Source organism: Lathyrus oleraceus, chromosome 5 (genome assembly GCF_024323335.1).
Source record: "Lathyrus oleraceus cultivar Zhongwan6 chromosome 5, CAAS_Psat_ZW6_1.0, whole genome shotgun sequence".
Classification (NCBI taxonomy): Eukaryota; Viridiplantae; Streptophyta; class Magnoliopsida; order Fabales; family Fabaceae; genus Lathyrus; species Lathyrus oleraceus.
This window is the reverse complement of record NC_066583.1, coordinates 583,604,016-583,623,276: the sequence shown is the minus strand read 5'-3', so window position 1 is coordinate 583,623,276 and position 19,261 is coordinate 583,604,016. Positions and strand designations below refer to the sequence as shown.

Sequence of the window (19,261 nt, the reverse complement as noted above, 5' to 3'; positions counted from 1 at the left end):
GTTTGATGATTTCAGGTACCCTTTAGTTGCTCAGTTCTCTTAAGAACTTGCATTGCTTTGCTTATAAGCAATTAGCATTGAGGTATTGCACCTTCTTCTTCATGTAGTCTGGAGACCCGGCCCGTTATTTGGCCGGGCAAACTGTCTGAAGTCCTCCTTAAGAGGCATTGCTTGTGTATGTTTATATTTGTCCTAAGCAGGAAAAGTCCTCATTCGAGGCAATTGGTGGATCAAAGAGATAAGTAGCCTATCTCCCACTATTCAGTGAGTCTTCTCCTTGCTCCCATTACATGGTTGTAGCATTGGGATCCATACCCAAGATCCATCGAGTCCAATTGGGGAAAGAGTTCCATCTTTCTGAACTCCCCCACATTCTTATATTTACATGCTCTCTCGGACTTGAGATAGAAGCAATGAGGCACACTCCTCATATCCTTTCATCTGCTTCACCTTAGCCCTTCAATGGCAAGGTTAAGAGCGACACTTACCTATTACAGTGGACTTTCACAGTCAAACCCTTTTGATTGAGCCTCCTTGTTTGGCTATAGAGTGTGCTATCTGATTATTTGTGATTTATTACTCATTTGTATACGATTGCTTGCATGCCTTAATGCATTTACTATCATTCATTGCTCCTTATAGCATGTCCATTATTTCATACCTATGTGATTTGTTTGCTTACCCATTGAGGAACCAGTTATAAGTCCCTGTAAGCTGGCATCTGTTCCCATGACATGGAAGGGGTAGAGTGTAAGACCTCCTTGGCCACTCATACCCATTGCCTAGTGCATTTACTTGTGTATGTGAGGATCCATTATAAGTCCCTGTGATGTGGCATTGGTTTTCCTATGATCATACTGTGGAGGTTAACCTAAGTCCAGATAGATTGGCAGTTGACTTCCCTGTTTTGTTTTTGTTTTATTCTGATGGAGATTAGTATAAGTCCATAGAGTGGCTTCTGATATCCTTACTTGTTTTAGGAGACAGGTATAAGACCATTGAGTGGCATCCAGTATCCGCTTTTATTTACTTTCATCTGTTACCATGTTCATATCATTGCTCATCTGTAGCCTATTCCTAAGGACCCGCTTGAATCATCTTCTATATGATTTCAAGAGGCGGACCCTCCTAAGAAGTTTTACATACACACCATTCCATTCACCCCATTGTGTCCTACCTTCTCATACATGTTAAAAAACTTGAAATAAGTCTTGTGCAAACATTCTCATTCTTTCCAAATTAGAAACTTGGACCTTAAGTCCTTGATTCTCCAAACTTCACTTTTGTAAATACTTCATTTTGAATTGACTTTAATCATACCTTGACCCCACTTTGTAAATAATTCCAAATCAATTAACTTCACCCATTCAAATGATTTTGTGGCTTTGTCCATGTTTGTTAAGTTTTCATACATTAGCTATAGGTTTGATTTACCCTAGTTGGTTGATATTAATCTCACCTATTTGTCCTTAGTAGATGAATCGTAAGTCTTCCTTGCCTATTATAGGGTTAACCCCTCTCTGGCAAGTTGAAGCCTTTTCTCACATGGTGGACTAGTTGTTATAAAAGGTCGAGTTTTCTCCCATGGGTAACGTAAAACCTTAGTGCTATTGTTTTAAAATTGAATCCACTAACTTTTGGAAATTTTTTAGCCGAACTACGGCGTTTTGATCCTTACCTTTGATGGAAGGTACGTAGGCAACGGGTTCATCCGTTCGAACACAAAAATAATTAACATGTACATTCTTTCCTCATCATCCCAATCATGTTTGCACATCACTTATGTCAATAACAAATAAATATTTTCAAACAACAAAGTGTGAAAAGGGCTCCCTAGGAGTACCTAGGACGCATTGGGTGCCTAACACCTTCCCATTGCGTAATTTACCCCTTACCCAGACTCTCTGATCTTTTCATTAGTTTTCTACGTGTAAAACTTCTTAGGTTTTTGTTCGCTTTTTAACCAGTCCTTAGGATAAATAAAAGTGCGGTGGCGACTCTATATTCATTGTATACATTGCTTATGATTTAATCAATAGATCATATAGTAACGAATACACCGCTACAGTAAGGTACATTATCAATGGTCTTCCAGGCACAGAGGGCATCAGGATAAGAGGTTCTTGGAAGTAATCCTTTATCTTCTCAAAATAATTCTGGAAATTATCGTTCCAGATGATAGCTTGATCCTTTTAAAGAAGCTTGAAGATTGGCTCACAAGTAGCCGTAAAGTGAGATATGAATCTAGTGATGTAGTTCAATCTACCTAGGAATCCTCAGACATCTTCTGAGTTTTGGATGCAGGCATAACTTGTATGGCCTTCACGTTTTTAGGATCCACCTCAATACCATGTTGGATAACGATAAAGCCCAACAGTTTGTCAAATCTTACTCCAAATGTGCATTTGTTAGAATTAAGCTTCAACTTGAATTTCCTTAGTCGTTCAAATAGCTTCTCCATATTGATAAGATGTTCCTCCTCGCTTTGGGATTTGGAGATCATATCGTCAATGTAAACCTCGATCTCTCTATGAATCATATCATGAAAGAGTGTGACCATGTGTAGTGGTAAAATTTTTGAGATTAAGTTATTGATTAACTAACTCATAAAGCAAGAGTCGACACCGCATTTTTATTGTTTCCAAAGAAAAAGGGAAAAAGTACAAACAAAATCCGAAAAGTTTTAAAACAAAACTAATAAAAAAGAGATAAGGGTCTGGGGGTTAGTTATGCAAAGGGAAGGTATTAGCACCTTAAACATCCATGGTACTCCATGGGAACCTCTTTGAAAATATGTACATTTTAGTTTGAAAAAGGGTATTGTTTACAAAAGATTGGAGAGATGGGAAAAGAAATGTTTTTTAAAAGTTTTGTGTTTGCCAAGACCTTTGAAGTCTCACGCCTACATACTAACAAAGTGCAATGGAGGATCAAAACCTCGTAGTTCGTGGTAAAAATAACAAAGATGTTTGTTTTGATTCATTTTTAATGGAAAGACAATTTGTCATTTTAAGGAGAATACTCAACTAGTCACCCACAAGTATGAGAACTTTGCATCATCATGAGAAGGGCTCCAACTTGGATAAGGATCAACAAGTATGCCACTAGCTCTCACAGATGGAAAATAATTATCATTAACACTATGGGGATAGGAGAGTTATATCTCAACTATGAAATGACTCATGTCTAAACTTTGAGAAATATTTTAAAAGGAAAAGTGGACAAAGGGCACAAAATCATTCGAATGAGTTATGCATTTTTTAAGTCTTCTGAAATTGGTTAGGATATGCTTAAGATGGATTAGCATTTATTAGAAAAGGTTTTGAAAATCACTTGACAAAAAAAAGTCAAGGTTTGTTAAGAAAATGGTGCAAGTTAGAAAATAAGAATGTTTTAAAAAAGAGAGAGGAGATTTTGAAAATTAAAGAAAGAGAGGAGAAGAAGAGACTATCCTAGAGCATAAAGTAAAAGCTATGGAGGAAAGATCTAACCAAGAGATAGCAAACTTTATGACATAAGTCAAACAAGAATTCCCACATTTGGATTAAACCTCAAGCAAGCCAGATAAGCAAATAATAATCTAAGTATCAGATGAAACCAAAATAACCAAACCAAATCTTCACAGAGAAGTCCAAAGTCAAAGGCATCAGATGAATCCCAAGGTCTCAAATCACAACCTCCCAAATCAAAGGTCAAAGTCCTAGTTATAAGTCCATAACTCTATAACAATGCTAAGGATAGTAACCTCAAGTCCATAACCCAAGAGAATCAATTTTTTAGGGGTTTTTCTTTATTAATGTTTTTTTACAAGGAATGAAAGAGAAGTCCAAATTGACAAAGAACAAGTAATATAATCACAAAGAATATGATATAAGATGTTAAACATAAAGTATAAAGTAAATGGCCTAAAATAAAAAATATAAAGTAAATGACATTGAAGTAAAAGTTAATACAATAAAATGTTAGTAAATGATGTTAGTAATCAAAAACAAAAGATGACTTGGTCATTCTTTGGAGAACAATCAACTATTCACCCACAAGCATGAAAACATGAACCCATACATCATTATGAAAATGGCTCCAACTTGGATAAAATCAACAAGTATGCCACTAGCTCTCATAAATGAAAAGGGAGTAATATTTTCACACAATGTCATGAGATGTAGGAGTCTTACAATCTCACTTATAAAAATGTCTTTCCTTTCGGGATAAATTTAACGCTATTTTAAGCAATCGTAATTGGATTTATGTAGAAATCACAACTATCTGAGATCGGTCAATAATAACGTTAGTGTTAATACATGCTAGAGAAATGATATGTAAACCATTCTCCTAAAGTCATGCCACAGAAAAATTAAAAATTAAATGATCAAGCACAAAGGCTAGGAGGATGGTTCATTACTTCAATCCATACTTCATGACACTTAGGACAAACTTATACATCAATCCAAAGTACCTCAAATGGTTCATGATCAATTAAGAGGTAGATTTGAAATGATGAAAGTTCATCAAACAACAATACACACATCATGAATAAGATGGACACAAGTTATCCAATTGATCAAAGGGAAAAAAGAAAGAGATAAAGCAAAAGGGGACAAGAGAATCCACACCTAAATTGGACCAAAGGTTTAATTAAGTCGTCATCAAAATCAATCATCCATTTGGTGGATTAGGCTTTTCACCCCATCAACGGCTAAGGTCCATTGAGTTTGTTGAGACTCATGATCCAAACCATCATGATCCAAGACCAACAGAAGTTCACCAAGGTCACACAAATATAAAATGCAATTAAATAAAATAAAAATGCACTAAAAGTATTTTTAAATGAATTTTAAAATAGAAATAAAATGAAAAGAATAATAAAGTCCTTCAAACCACCAAATAAATGGCCAAGGAAATTGTGGAAGGTTGAAAATAAAATAAGAAGCATGTAATAATTTTTTCAGAATTTAAAAAGCAGAAAAGTATTTTTAAACTAATTAAAACAAAGGACAAAAGAGAAAATTCATGAAAAATAGAAAATTAGTGAAATAAAATATGGAAAAATAAAAATCAGATGAAAAAAAATAAAAGAGAATTTTAGAAATTATTTTGGGATTTTTTTTATGAAAAATGAAATTACTATGAATTTTAAAAGAAAAAGCAATTAAAAATAATAAAATAAAAAGAATTAAAAATCAGAAAAACATGGAGCATTGGATCACGCCTCATTAATTGACATGGAAGATCCAACACTCTTCAAGGTAGGGTGCACGATGGAATGCAAAATAAATAACACATATCCAGTTTAAAATGAACTCATGAAAAATTTCATTTGTCCAACGTGTCTGGCCAAACTCAAATGACCTGGACCACTTCAGTCATCTTCTCTGGTGGTCTCTCACCGAAGTTTCATCATTTGGTAAATTCAGAACACGAGACCACCATCATTGTGATCCTCTTCTCATCCCGAATTCAACCTTATGCTCCAAATTCATTTATCTAAATCGAGCACAGAGAATTTCAGAGAAGTTTCAGAAGCAAGCAAGCCACAAAAAATAAAATTAAATGATGAACATGATCAATCAACACTAGATAAGTTAGGGGAACGCATCAGAGAGTAAAGGATTACATTGTGGTAACTTGTTTGAGTTCAAATGGTGCTTAGAACTATCTTGTCCAAATGGTGATTAGAAGTTGGTGAAGCTTGATCTCACCTCAGAAGGTCTCAGAGCATGAGAATTGTAGCAAAAGCTTCATAAGATGCCGAAGATGCAAATGAAATCAAGAAATTGGATTGAAATAAGCTGGAATTCAAAACACGATAGTTGAGTTTTTCTGGAAAATTTCAAGTTGCAGCAAGAGTTTCTTGGCTCTCAAAAGCTTGCCAATGAATGCAGTAGCTTCATCTATTTATAGGAAATGTGTTTGGATCCAAATACTGTGAAATGATGTTGAATTCTCGCAAAATGAATTTGATCTGAATGTGAGAAAAGTGTGACTTGTAACTCATCAAAACTCAACCAAATGATGTGTTTCAAAGGTCAATTAATTTCTAGAGACTTGGTTAAACATGTTTAGGTCCAAAACACATGCTAATTTGACTTGGAATTGATATTAGTGAAGTTCAAATTTGGGCAATGGTGATTTCTTCAATTCCAAGTCACTATGTTCAACTCAATGAGGCATCTCACCCATGAGGCTTTTTGATCCCATTCTTTTTGCAATGTATTGACATGATAACATAGGTTGTAATGTGCAAAAAAATGTTGCATTTGGATGCTTGAGCACAAAGTTATGACATGTTGAAGTTGGCATGAAAAGTTGGTTATGTAACTTAGAAAAATGCAAATGTCCAATGGCTGGAAATGACCTGTAATGTCTCAATAAATTTCATTCCATTCCAAGCATATTTTGACTTTGATCCTTGAAGCAAACTTGTAGAGGACATCACAAATGACATTGTGCAGAAAGAATCAACCTCAAAATTTGAAAAATTGAAGAAGTTATGAATCTTGAAAATTAAAAAAAAAAGTCCCTTGAAAATAGGTCAAATTTAACTAAGTCCACAAATGACCTATAATGTCTTCAAACTTTTGATGATCCTCCAAGCGTAATTGGATCTTGTCATGTAAATAGGAGTTGCAAAGGATGTTGAGATCCCACGACCTAGGAAGTAGCTCATAATGATGACAATTTTTTTTGGGAAATCGCGGCACAAGAAAATCATCATTGCACAAAAACATCATTCACGATTAGATGGCCAACCGAAATTTGAAAAGTCAAAAGTCAAGTTTCTCGGTCGAATCGCCTCATTCAAAGCTGGCCTTTTAGGGGGCAATTTGTTAGCTGGAAAATTTCGACCTGGATAACATGAAGCCAGATCGACCAATAGGAGGTCGAAAGTAGGATCGACGAAGGGGGAAACCAAAAGAGTTGGGTCCACGAAGGAGGTGAGTCTGTCGAAGTCGAAGGTAAGCTTACCATAATGGGAACTGATCGTGGAAAGCAGAAAGTGGGAAGTTACCAGCAACGTGGGTGACAGACTCCAACACGTGGCACATCGGGAATGGATCATAACCTCCTAAGAGTTATTTCTTATTACTATTTAAGTAGATGTAATTATCATTTCAAAGGGGTGGTATTTTATAATATTGCAACAGGAATACACTTGAAGTATCAAGCGTTTGAGAGAGAAAAATTAACCTCCTGCAAAAATATACTTCTGCTTCCACCTTTATTTTCAAGTCATTTAATTTGTGAAGTTATTTTCATTTGCTACATTCATTTATATATGTATCTTGTCTTTTTGTCTTTCCTTACTTTTACTGCATTTCTTCTATTTTGCAAGCATTTCACTTGTTGCTCTAGTGTTTCAAACACATTACCAACTAAACCACTATATACTTAATATACATCGGTCTAGGACTTTGTAACCGGTCTTGCAAATAAACCTCGATAGAAAGGCTAGAGATAATTACGTAAAGAATAGCTTATTGACATTGCATGCGTTAACAAAAATGATTGATATTTATTTTATCAATAAAAAAATAAACAAACATGTTGAAGTCTTATTTAGTTAAGAGATGTAACAAATATTGACATTGAAATATATAAATTTGTTGTGTTAATAAATATTTTCTTTATTTTATTACTTTTTCTCTCATGATTTAAATTCTATCTGTTTTTTCTTTGTAACGAACCAAAATTTGTTGTGTATGCTAAACGTCACCCAGTTCATAATGAGAGGTATGTAATAATGTCTAGCATACACAAAAATACAAAATACAAACATCATTGAAATCCTTAAAAAATGTCTACCTTTGTTAAGATTGGTACATAAACATTTTGCCAAGTTTGTTTTTGGAATGTCGCAATCTAGAGATAATATTTTCTATTTAAAATAAAATGATCCAATTGCTTCACTCTAGTGATGATTGGTGTCAAGTAGTCCTATTAACTAATGTCATCATGAGAAGCCATTTGAGAATAGAAAGTTGATGTTAGTTATTTATTATAGTGACATGAAAAGAATATCTTCATCTCCATCCTATCAGTATTAGGGCAAAAGAAGCTAAAAAACATCATGTCAATGTTGTTTCTGTCCAATCCTTCAACTAGCTGTAACTAACCATAATACAGCAAGATAATGAAACAACATAGTTTAACAACTACAACATATTTCTACACAAAACAAAACCACTAGACTTTATCTTTGGAGAAACCAAATTTCTCGTCTTAAACTTGCATATCACCTAAATACTAAATCTAGGTCAAAACATAGAAATGAGTTTGTTCATAAATTTAAGGAGTTTCAGGTTTAATAGGATTTCCAATGCTATGATGATGAAGTGGATCTGGACCTGTAGGAACCTTTCTCAACTCTCCAATCACTTCCTTTTCACTTTTCTTCATCCTTGTTGAGGGTCCTTCAACATTAACCTTCAACATAGCTTTCTTAACTTCCAAACTAGACAGCATCTGCACAAACACATAGAGTTAACAAATAAACAAATATTTATTCTAGAAGGCAAAGATAGTGTGAAACAAACCTTCCTGTTATGACTAAGTTTAAGAGTTCCTCCATTAGCGTCAAAGCATGCATATGAAGAATTTAAACCTACAAATAGAAAAAAAAATATTTATTATATATAATATATATAGTGAATGTATAATCTTAACAAGTGACATGAAATAGTGAGAAAAGATGAACAGAAAAATCAAAGGATCACAAACCAGAACTCTCCCTCATAAGAAGCAAGAAGAAAAGAACAAGTAAAAAGACAGAAGTAGGAATGAGTTTAGAAGCCATAATAATATTGAAGAGTTCTTAAATTTTGCATGCAGGTTATGAAGAAAGAGACACATATTTATAGTGGTAAGAATTTTAATATGAATGATTGAAGGTGCAGCCATTTGGAAAAAACTAATGATTAAAGATACTAATGAGGAAGCAAAATATGTACTTTTTCACTGCTATATAGCTGTATATATATCTATATGTGACAGAGCCGTCTTATGTGTATTGTTGTCGAGAATCACTTGGCTGCTGATACTGACAAATGCAAATATATCTTCAAAAATATGATATCAAAGGTAATAAAAGAACTAAAAAAAGTAGAAAAGATAAAAGGATATGATTTTGTATCTTGACTTTGATTTGGAATGTCAGATAGAAGCATCAACATACGTCATGTTTCCTTTCTCAGTCTCTACAAACTCTTTTTGGGGCCATCCTATTTCTGATTCTATCTGTGCCACAATCTGTTAACATGATTCACTTTTGTATATCCAATTTTTAAGATTTAAGGCCTGAGTTATTCTTTTGGTTTTACTCGGTTCTGAATAAAAAGTTTCAAATGAAAGTCTTAGTCATATTTTTCTATTGAGATATGTTTGAGACAACATTTTAAGACAAATACATATGTTAAACAGTGTTTTTAAATTAATAATAATAAGAAGAAGAATAAATAATTACTCTAAAGATAATGGATAAGAAAAGGATAAACTATTTATTCTGGTTTGTGCCGTCTCAAGGATAATATTTTGAGATTTTTTATTATTAATTGAGCTCTTATCAATAGTTCAACTTACAAACATTATATTTATATGTTTAAGAGAACAATACTCTCCTGATTTTACAATTACATATCAGAATAACAAGTACTAAAGTATATGAAGTGTTTCTTTGGAAGACTTTTTGTTTTGTTTTCAAATTACTACAAGACCTATTTTTTTAGTAGGAAAAATTATTTTAAAAAAAGAAAGTTTCAAAAAGGTTTATATGGCCTATGGTAAAGCTATAATCAAATATAAACATGCAACTTAAAAAAGTTTTGGCTTTAGATCGTACCATGATTGATAATTGATAATGTTTATTCCATAATCGATTACTAAATAAGACATGCCTTATAATTGATAGAGAGCGACTATGTTTCATATTCGACTAATTATGAGCAATAATTTATTATGTTTTTAGTAAAATAGGTTTTCAGATAAGTTTGAAAAACATTTTTTTAGTGTCTATATATATTTTAACAAAGAGAGAGTTGTACACTATTACAAATGATCCGAAATAAAATAAAAGACTTAGACTTCATATGAGAGGTGCGCTTTAACAGTCTGGTTTGTTTCTTGTTAATGTTTATGGTCTTTGATCTTTGTTGCATCAATCATTAGAAATGTTATTTCACTTTTTTTTATGTTGACTCTTTGATGATGTTCACAATATTTTATCTTATTATCAATCATCAATACATGTTTACTCATATAACCACATAATCAGACTTGCTAAGCTTTTATAGTCACACGACTTGTCGTAAACCTAAATATGAACAACTATGCGAAATATTTCCATGACTTAGAAAACTTTTTTTTAAGGTTTGGGAACCAAAAAAAGAAACGATCTTCAAAGTTGCTGGTCCATTTTCATATGCTTTTTGTAGCACTATAATAGGGAGTACAAGTCAACAGTTTGATTCTTGAATCTGAAGCAACCTTAACCAACTCGATCAGTGAAAACAATGCCTTGGTTAGTGGTTAAGGTGTCAGGAATTCCAAACCTGTAAATTATATGACTTTGAACGAAGTTAATTACCGCTTCCCGATCAACATTGATCAAAGGAACAACATCGACCCACTTGGTAAAATAATATACACCAACCAATATTTATCTATGATTTTTGGATGATGTAGGTCGAGTTTCACCAATTAAGTCTAATACCCGACATCTAAATGGCCAAGGTTTGACAATTAAATGCAACTCACTTGCAAGAAGATGTTGAATGTCTGCATGTTTCTGGCATTCTTGGAAACCATTGGTGAACTCCAAATAGTGTAACTGCATGTCCTTACTTCATTCGGGGGGAGCATATATCTGGTTATTTTGTTACTTGTCTTATCACTTTTATCTTTCATTTAATTTTGATTTTTTGAGTCTCCTTCATGATTTCACTTCTCGGAATCAAGTTTTAAAAGATTCGTTTTTAGCATGCATAAAACTTTGGTTAGATTTGATCTTGATCATGGTGTTTTTTGATCAATTGCATGTGTAAGTGGAATGAAAACATTTTATGTTTTTTACTTGAGTTTGATTCACAGTAAAATCTCAAAGTTCCATTAAAACCACGAACATTTGAGATTTTACATGTTTTATTCGAATCACGGAGTTTACACACATTTTGTGATTTTGATCAAATTGGACAGGGGGGAAACTGGGCCATTTGATTCAAATAATTTTTTACACTTGATTTGAATCATTTTTCTGATGTCCACTTCTCTTTTATTTGATTCAAATCAAATTTTGAACATGATTCGAATCACTCGCTTTTTCAATAATTTTCTTTCAAAGTTGTGGCATTTTATCCGAATCAATTTTTGTACATGATTCAAATCATATGGCTCATGATTCGAATCACTCTTTCCCCGATTTGAATCAATTGACAAATTTCCAAATTTATGTTTTCCTTTTATTCCCCTTCACTTGTTCATTTGATTCAAATCATAGATTGCTCTTGATTCGAATCTAACTTAATTTTTCAAATCATAGTTTGCCCAGATGTGGATGTAATGAACCAGTGAAGATGTGGGTATCAAACACTTGTAAAAACCCTAACACATGTGTGGGTATCCACGAATGTTTTAATATCATATGTATGTTGGTGCCCAATTTAGATCATAAGACTAAAAAACTACATTTAGCCTTGCATTCTACCTGTACCCTATAACTCTCATTTTTTACCAATGTAATTTCCCTATCATTTAACAACGACTACTCACAAATTGCCTCTCTAGAGTCAACAAGAGAATTAAATAACATATCCCACTTAAATTTGTAGTCCTTATTGAGCTTCTCTTTCCTAAACCTTTCAAACTTGGGCCCTTCTTCATCACTAGATTCATATGGATCTGAGTTGTCCAATTCATCGCTATAAAATTCATTATCTTCAATTTTCTTGTTCGACCTACCTAGTAATCCTGCAACTATCTTCGCTTGATTTATAGGTGCAGTTACATCAACTCCATCAAACTCATCTACAAGAGTAGTAACTCTATCATCTTCACTATCATTTAACCCTTTAACCACCTCATCATCTAATCCTCCCACATCTGTCACCCCATTAACACACATAGGAGCCCTTATTCTCATATCTAAGTCATCAACATCATGTTCCACAAATATATCTCCATCAACCTGAGTTGCATAAGCATATGCAGTAAATTTGTATGCATCATCATCCTTTGTTATCTAAAAGAAATCCTCATCTATTTCTAGAATTTTTGTCCACAACCTATAAGTTCCTTCTTTATAACCCCACTTATTCACCAACTTATGAATGTTTCCTATTGTCAATTTATCTATGTGTTTTCCAGAAACATGCGTATAAACACCCCTCTGTAAATGATGTCATTCTACTTTACCCCATGGTGAAAACTCACACTAAAATTTGCATATCATGTTTAATGCATTTGAAACAACATTTAAAGCTCAGTATCAACTTCAACCAAAAGAATCTCAGACATTGGAAGAGAAGAAAATTTTGTAAAACTTACCTCATACATGATAAGCTTCAATGTCATCTTCAACAGTCCACAAACAACCTTTGTCTTCATCTTCAACCGCCCAACTTCGTCTTCGTCTTCAACACAAGTTGCCTAATTTGGGATTTTCCTGAAACCCTAACATTTACAAGGGGATATAATATTAAAATTTCAAAAAATGAAAAAACATATATAATTTAATCCACCTGGCATTAACATATATGCCACACTGGAAAAATAAGGGAATCAGGGCTGAAATAGTACGCACGGGGGCCTTACAAAGGGAATCTTGTTATTACGAAGAGGAATGAAAAAACCTTTTACATGGGCTTAAGTGAATCTCACTTACATTGCAGGGAATGTTGTATATTTAACTCTTATTATAATTATCATTACCATCTCATTTTTATTTTAATCCACATATTCATTATTTTATATAACCATTTTATTATTATAATCATCATTACTATCATATTTTAATTTCAGTATATATATTCAGGATCAAATGACACCAAAGTGTCAAATTTAGTAACATTACACCTCCGATGACTCTTCACCCTAAGTCCGTATAACAAAATTCATCATTGGATTAAAAGCTATTATCATATATATCATGCCTATAAAATTTCACATCAATAAAAAATCATTTGACATGTTAAAGAGAATGATAAAAAAATTAACGGTTTTCATGAAGTTTTGTAAGATGTTAGTTTTTATGTATCTCGTTGACATGTCAAATGATTTCCAATTGATATTAAATTTTATAGATATTATCTAAATGATAATATATTTCAATCCAATGGTGGACTTTGTTATACAAACATAGGGTGAAGAGTTATCTAAGGTGTCATGTTACTAAGTTTGACACCTTGGTGTCATGTGAAGTTAAATCCCAAAGGAGAAGTAACTCGACACAAGGCAAGACTTGTGGTGAAAAGATTTCTTCAGATAGAAGGAATCGACTTCAACGAGGTTTTTTCACCCGTTTCTAGGATCAAAACAACCAGGTTGGTTATTTGTCTAGAAAACATAAACAACTGGCATATGTGTCAGATGGATGTGAAATTTGCATTCCTTAATGGCCCCTTAGATGAAGAATTTTATGTCGAACAACCAGTTGGGATTGTGAAACAAGGAGAAGAAAGCAAGGTATACAGGTTGCATAAAGCCCTGTATGGACTTAAGAAAGCTACAAGAGCTTGGAATAAGAAGATAGATAGATTTATAAGGGAGAAGAAATTTGTGAAATGTACAATTGAGCATGGAGCATATATAAGAAGAAGAGAGAGTGAATTGCTTATACTATGTCTCTATGTCGATGACTTGTTGATGAAAGGTAGCTGCAAGAAAGAGATCGAAGACTTCAAACGTGATCTTAATAAGGATTTCGAAATGTATAATATAGGCAACATTTCACACTTCATTGGCATAGAATTCTACAAGAGTATTAGAGATTTAATTATGTATCAAAGAAGATATGCAAACAAGATACTCAAGATACTTGTGATGAAAGACTCCAACTTGACTTCGACACCTGCTGAACCAAGACTGTAACTATATAAAAACTCAGAAGAAGATGATGTCGACCTAACACAATATAGAATACTTATTGTTAATATACCTTTCTCACACAAGACTCGATGTATCATATTGTGTAAGTATGATGAGTAGATCCATGCAGAAGCCAAAGGTATCACATCTAGTAGCGATGAAGAGGATGGTAAGATATCTCAAAGGAACTCTCAACTATGGCATTATATTTCCTGCATCTGATGAAAGAAAAGATGCAAGCTAGTGGATTACACTGACTCAAGTTAGTGTAGTGATCCTGAGGATAGAAAATCCACAGTTGGTAATGTGTGTATACTAGGTGGTGTACCAGTTGCTTGGAACTCAAGAAAAGAACTAGTAGTGGCACTATCATCGTGTGAAGCAGAGTACATAATTGCTTCTCTATGTGCATGTCAAGTAACATGGATGGTCAATTTGATCAAAGAAATTATTGGAAATAATTATGGAGCAATTATCAAGAAGATCGACAACATGTCTTCTATCAATATGGCGAAGAATCCAATAGTACATTGAAGAAGAAAGCAAATCAAAATAAGGTTCCTTTATCTTTGAGAGCAAGTAGCAAAAGGGAAACTGAACTTGGAACACTGTAGAACTGAGAATCAGATTGCAGACATCATGACCAGAGGAGTACATGTCGAAGTGTTTAAGAAATTAAGATCTACATGAATGTAGATAGCTTAGACACAACAAATTAGATGGTGTGTTAAGAATGTAATTCCTTGTGTCAAAACATGTTGCTCAACCAAAATAAGGAGCTACCAAAATGTCGAGGAAGCGTGTCTTCGATTGAATTTAAGACTTAGCTTTAATTGTTTGTTTTAGCTGAGTTAGTTAGGTTAGTCGGAGATTACTTCGGGAGAAATCAATGTCAGCCTATAAATAGGGAAGTTCCCTATCATTGTTTATAATGCAATTTTTTAGAGAAAAATTGAATAAGATTTCAGTTTGAAAGTAGAGAAGTTTCTCTGTCTTCCCCAATTCACATTTTTCTTCTTCTTTATGTTGCATCGAGAAAAAATTGAGATTAAGCTATTGATTCCAAAGAGAATGGGAAAAAGGTCGAACAAACCCCACAAAAGGGTAAAACAAAATAGAAATATGGATACAGGGGTTGGTTATGCAAGGGAAAGGTATTAGCACCCCTCACATCTATGCTACTCCGTAGGAACAACTTGCAAATCTGTGTTTATGAAAAAGTTTGGTTGTTTTTTGATTAATTTTAATTTGAAAAGATATTTTATCGCATTCGAGTGGAAAAACTCAGTTTACTACCCACAAATATGAGGAAATGAGCATATGCATCATTTTGATATGGAGAACTTTTACTTGGACTTTTTCACAAGCACGTCTCAACATTCAAGTGGAAAATGTCAATCATTTCTCAATATATTGTAGAATTATAGTGGTTTGCATCACTATAAGATAGACTAATATCCAATCTTTGCAAAAAAAAGGCTCTTTAAAGAAAAATGCACAAAGGCACAAAAATAAGTTTGATGAGGTTTGGATTTTTTATAAGTTTGAAAAAAATTGAAGTATGCTTAAGTGTTTTAGCATTTATTGAGAAAAAGATTTTCTGGATCACTTGAGAAAGTCAAGGTTTATTAAGAAAATGTGTGAAGTTTGAAAATAAGATTTTTTTAAAGAGGGAGAAGTTTTGAAAATTGAAGAAGTGGGAAGGAGTAGAAGATATTATCCTAAAGCAAGAAGTAAATGACATGAAATAAAAGGTCTCATTGTAAGGTAGCCCAAGAGAAAGCCTTTGTGTGTGCGTGTGTTAACCACAAGATGGAGCAAGCATTTGACATTGGTCAAAACAAGCATTCATTTCCCTTTGGATTAAGCCACAAGATGAATAATCTCATGATCAAATGAATGAGGTCACAAATCCACAAGTAAACATCCAAGTTTTGAATTGATGATTAAATGGTCCAGAGGGATAACAAGGTTTCATATGAATCACAAAGTGTCAGATATACTCCAAGCACAGGAAAGCATTAAGTCTTAGAGTCTAAAGTCCAAAATAATCCTCAAGAAAGGGATGATAACACAAATTCAATAATATTAGATTAAAGCTTTTTGGGTCTTATCCATTTTTATCATGTTTTTGTTCTTTTGCAATAAGAAGATAATAAGAAACATAAAGTGAAAGGGCAAGAATACAAACTGCATGAATGTAAATGACATAAATGTAAAGAGTATAAATGTAAAGAGCATAAAGGTAAAGTTAGGTGTTAGTGTTGGTGTAAGCCCTAGAGAGTCGAGTGCTTTATTGCTGATCCAACGTTGTCCGTAACTGGATAACCATAAAGACAGTTGATGGGTACTCCACGAAGCATGCTGAGGGACATGAGTGTCCTAGATGGAATTTGCCAATCCTGCGTAACAGGATAAATGTCTATGGGCCCAATATTGAACTGGACAAGGGTGACACGGTCTATACCTTGTGTTCAATATAGACATAAGGGCAAAGGGGTAATTATACACATAATTATTATCACAGGAGGTTTTGTCAGATCACATGACATTTTCGTGACTTGGGTAGCAGTGATGTGTTGCTAGATACCGCTCACTGTTTATTATGTTAAATGCGTGATTTAATATAATTGCCAACGCCGCGAAAACCTATAGGGTCACACACAAAGGACGGATTGATGAGAGATAGAATAATTAAGGAACATCGTAAGGTACGGTGCACTTAAGTGGAAATGAAATATGGTAAGGTACCAAATACTTAAGTGATTTTGGCGTATTATGAGATATGGGCAAAATACACTTAAGTGGGCTTTTTGGCTTGAAGCCCACACAAGTGGTTCTATAAATAGAACCCCTTGGGTAGAAGCATTGTCAATCCACTCAGACAGAAATTCAAGTAGAGACTTGGAATTTTGTTCCCTCTTTCTCTCACTCAAAGCCTTCATTCATAACAGCTAGCACTGCGATTGAAGGAATCCGTTCGTGTGGACTGAGTAGAGACGTTGTCATCGTTCAACCTTCGTGATCGCCCCGTGGATCTGTATCAAAGGTTTTGATCATTATCAGAGATCTGCACCAAAGGTTTGAATCGCCACAAGAGGTAACGATTCTATCACTGATCATGCCCATTCGTAAGGATCACTAAATGGAGAAATTTTTAAATTCCGCTGCGCCTTGGATGGCAATTCTCCTACAGTTAGATGTTAGAGGTTAGATGTTAGATATTGAGGCAAGAAATGCATGTGGCAATCATGTTAGAGTATTGATACAAAGTCAAACTATTAAGGCATGAAGCACAATAGTTTCAAAATTTAAAGAGGAAAGAAAAGGATAAGAGGCAAGATGAAAGCAAGCCCAGGTGTTTGACTTAGGATCCACTATCAAACAAGTCAAAGGACGCAAACATATGGCACATTCTAGGGATGATCTATCACTAACTCAAAGTGCCAAAATATGATCAAATGATCATTTGTCAACATATTGAATTAGAGAAGATTGAATCAACTTAAAAGTATATATATGGATGACTTGAAATGTAGAAGTATTGATCAACCAAATCAACAACTCAAGCTCAAACATCAAGTTGTACAAAAATTAATCAAAAAAAGGTTTTAAAATTGATTAAAAAGGAAATTAAAGAGATAATTCAAATCAAGTACCAAAACATAAAAGAAATGGTTGAAAAAATTATAGGAAGTTAAGAAAAATACAAGTAATTAGATCTCAAAAGTTGGATTCAAAAATATTTAAAAATGATTAAAAAATCAATTTCAAATGGAAATTAAAAGGAAAAAAGAAATTAAAATAACCAAAAATGCAAAAATGATTTTAAAAAATGTGAGAAATATGTATGTGGTAGAAAATAATTTTAGAGACCTTGTGTAAAAAATTTGGATCAAATTGGAATTAAAAATGAGTGATAAATTAATTTGGAAATAAAAGGAATAAAAGAAAAATAAATAAAATACAAAATAAGGCGCCAACAACTAGGAATTTGAAAAAATGCATTGTCAGGTTTCTATTGGTTCGAAATCAAACTTTTGAACCAACACGCGCGAAGAATAACTTCGTCTTCAATCTTGGTTCGATTTGGTAAATCCCTGAACTCGTGTTTTTAGCAACACCCAAGCATGGAGTTAGCTTCGCAACACATGATCGTTCATGTCTCTTTGCATCAGAACCATTGATTAGCTCTTAGCAAAGAGAATTTTCTCAAGAGCATGAAGAACCCTAGTTCTTCAAAGTAAAATTAAATGACTAATATGCAATATAAATTCAAGGTAGTTGATGGATTTTGATCAGTGAATCACGATGAACACACTGGTAACTTGTTTGCTCAGAAATGTAACTCGTATCTACCTTTCCCATTGAAGCTTTAGAGATAAATAATGGTGGATTTGGAAGTCTGGTTCAAAGGAGTTTCAAGTTAAGGAAATGCTTCAGTCAACTTCAGAGGGTGTCGATGAATGATTCTGGGTGAAGATTTGAAGCTCAAAGAGCTTGAATCGAAGAAATGGTTAACTGGTTTTTTGGGGTATCAGGTTCAAATGGTTTCAGAGTTTCTTTGGTTATCCAAGCTTACAAATGAAGGCAAAAGCTTCCTCTATTTATAAGAAATGAGATGAGATCATGGTACGTGTGAAATGGAGGCAAATTCATGTGAATTAGGTCATACTTTTGATGATTTGCAAAGCGTGTGAAATGAGACATGAAATGCGTGAATTTCCACTTGAAACTAGTCATTTTCGTTTGTTCTGATGCGTTTTGCTTTGTCAAAGAGGTTGCATATGTGCATGTGGTCCCAGATTGAGAATGGCATGAAATTCGTGACCTGGAGCTTGCGCAAGAACAAAGTTCATGATACCATGTTGGAGCTTAGGCCAAATGAGATTCACTCGTGCGTTTTGAGATGTTCTTCATGCTAAATGATCTCCTCATGGTGAATAGTAAGATGGAAAAATAATCACATCAAAAGAGTGCTTGAGTTTAAAATGGCATGGATAGAAATTTAAGGTTGTGACTTGAAGTTCTAGGTCAAGCATTAGGTCAACCAGGTCTTAGGCCTACTTTTGTGCAGACATGGGCATCTTGGCCAATTCCAAAATTGATGGGCTTAGAAGAAAATTTTATGTTTTACCCTTGAAGCAAAGTTGTAGAGGAGTTCAACTATGACATTTGGCTCAAAGTA

The 19,261-nt window shown here is 33.7% G+C and overlaps 1 protein-coding gene across 1 annotated transcript; it reads right to left on the bottom strand.

The window, feature by feature from the left end:
• Positions 1-8,079: 8,079 nt before the first annotated feature.
• On the bottom strand, positions 8,080-8,801 carry LOC127086676 (protein CLAVATA 3). The gene is made up of 3 exons (XM_051027470.1): positions 8,719-8,801; positions 8,535-8,602; positions 8,080-8,463 (listed from the first exon to the last, which is right to left on the bottom strand). Exons 1-3 carry the CDS (start codon positions 8,792-8,794, stop codon positions 8,287-8,289), a joined length of 321 nt encoding a protein of 106 aa, XP_050883427.1. The 5' UTR covers positions 8,795-8,801; the 3' UTR covers positions 8,080-8,286.
• Between the last annotated feature and the right edge of the window lie 10,460 nt (positions 8,802-19,261).

Excerpts from the sequence above, each read along its gene's own strand:
- LOC127086676 (XM_051027470.1), bottom strand. The coding sequence starts at position 8,794 with ATGGCTTCTAAACTCATTCCTACTTCTGTCTTTTTACTTGTTCTTTTC. Across the intron at positions 8,603-8,718 it reads TCTTATGAGGGAGAGTTCTG|GTTTAAATTCTTCATATGCA; the intron begins GTTTGTGATCCT and ends TTCTATTTGTAG. Across the intron at positions 8,464-8,534 it reads AACTTAGTCATAACAGGAAG|ATGCTGTCTAGTTTGGAAGT; the intron begins GTTTGTTTCACA and ends GTGTTTGTGCAG.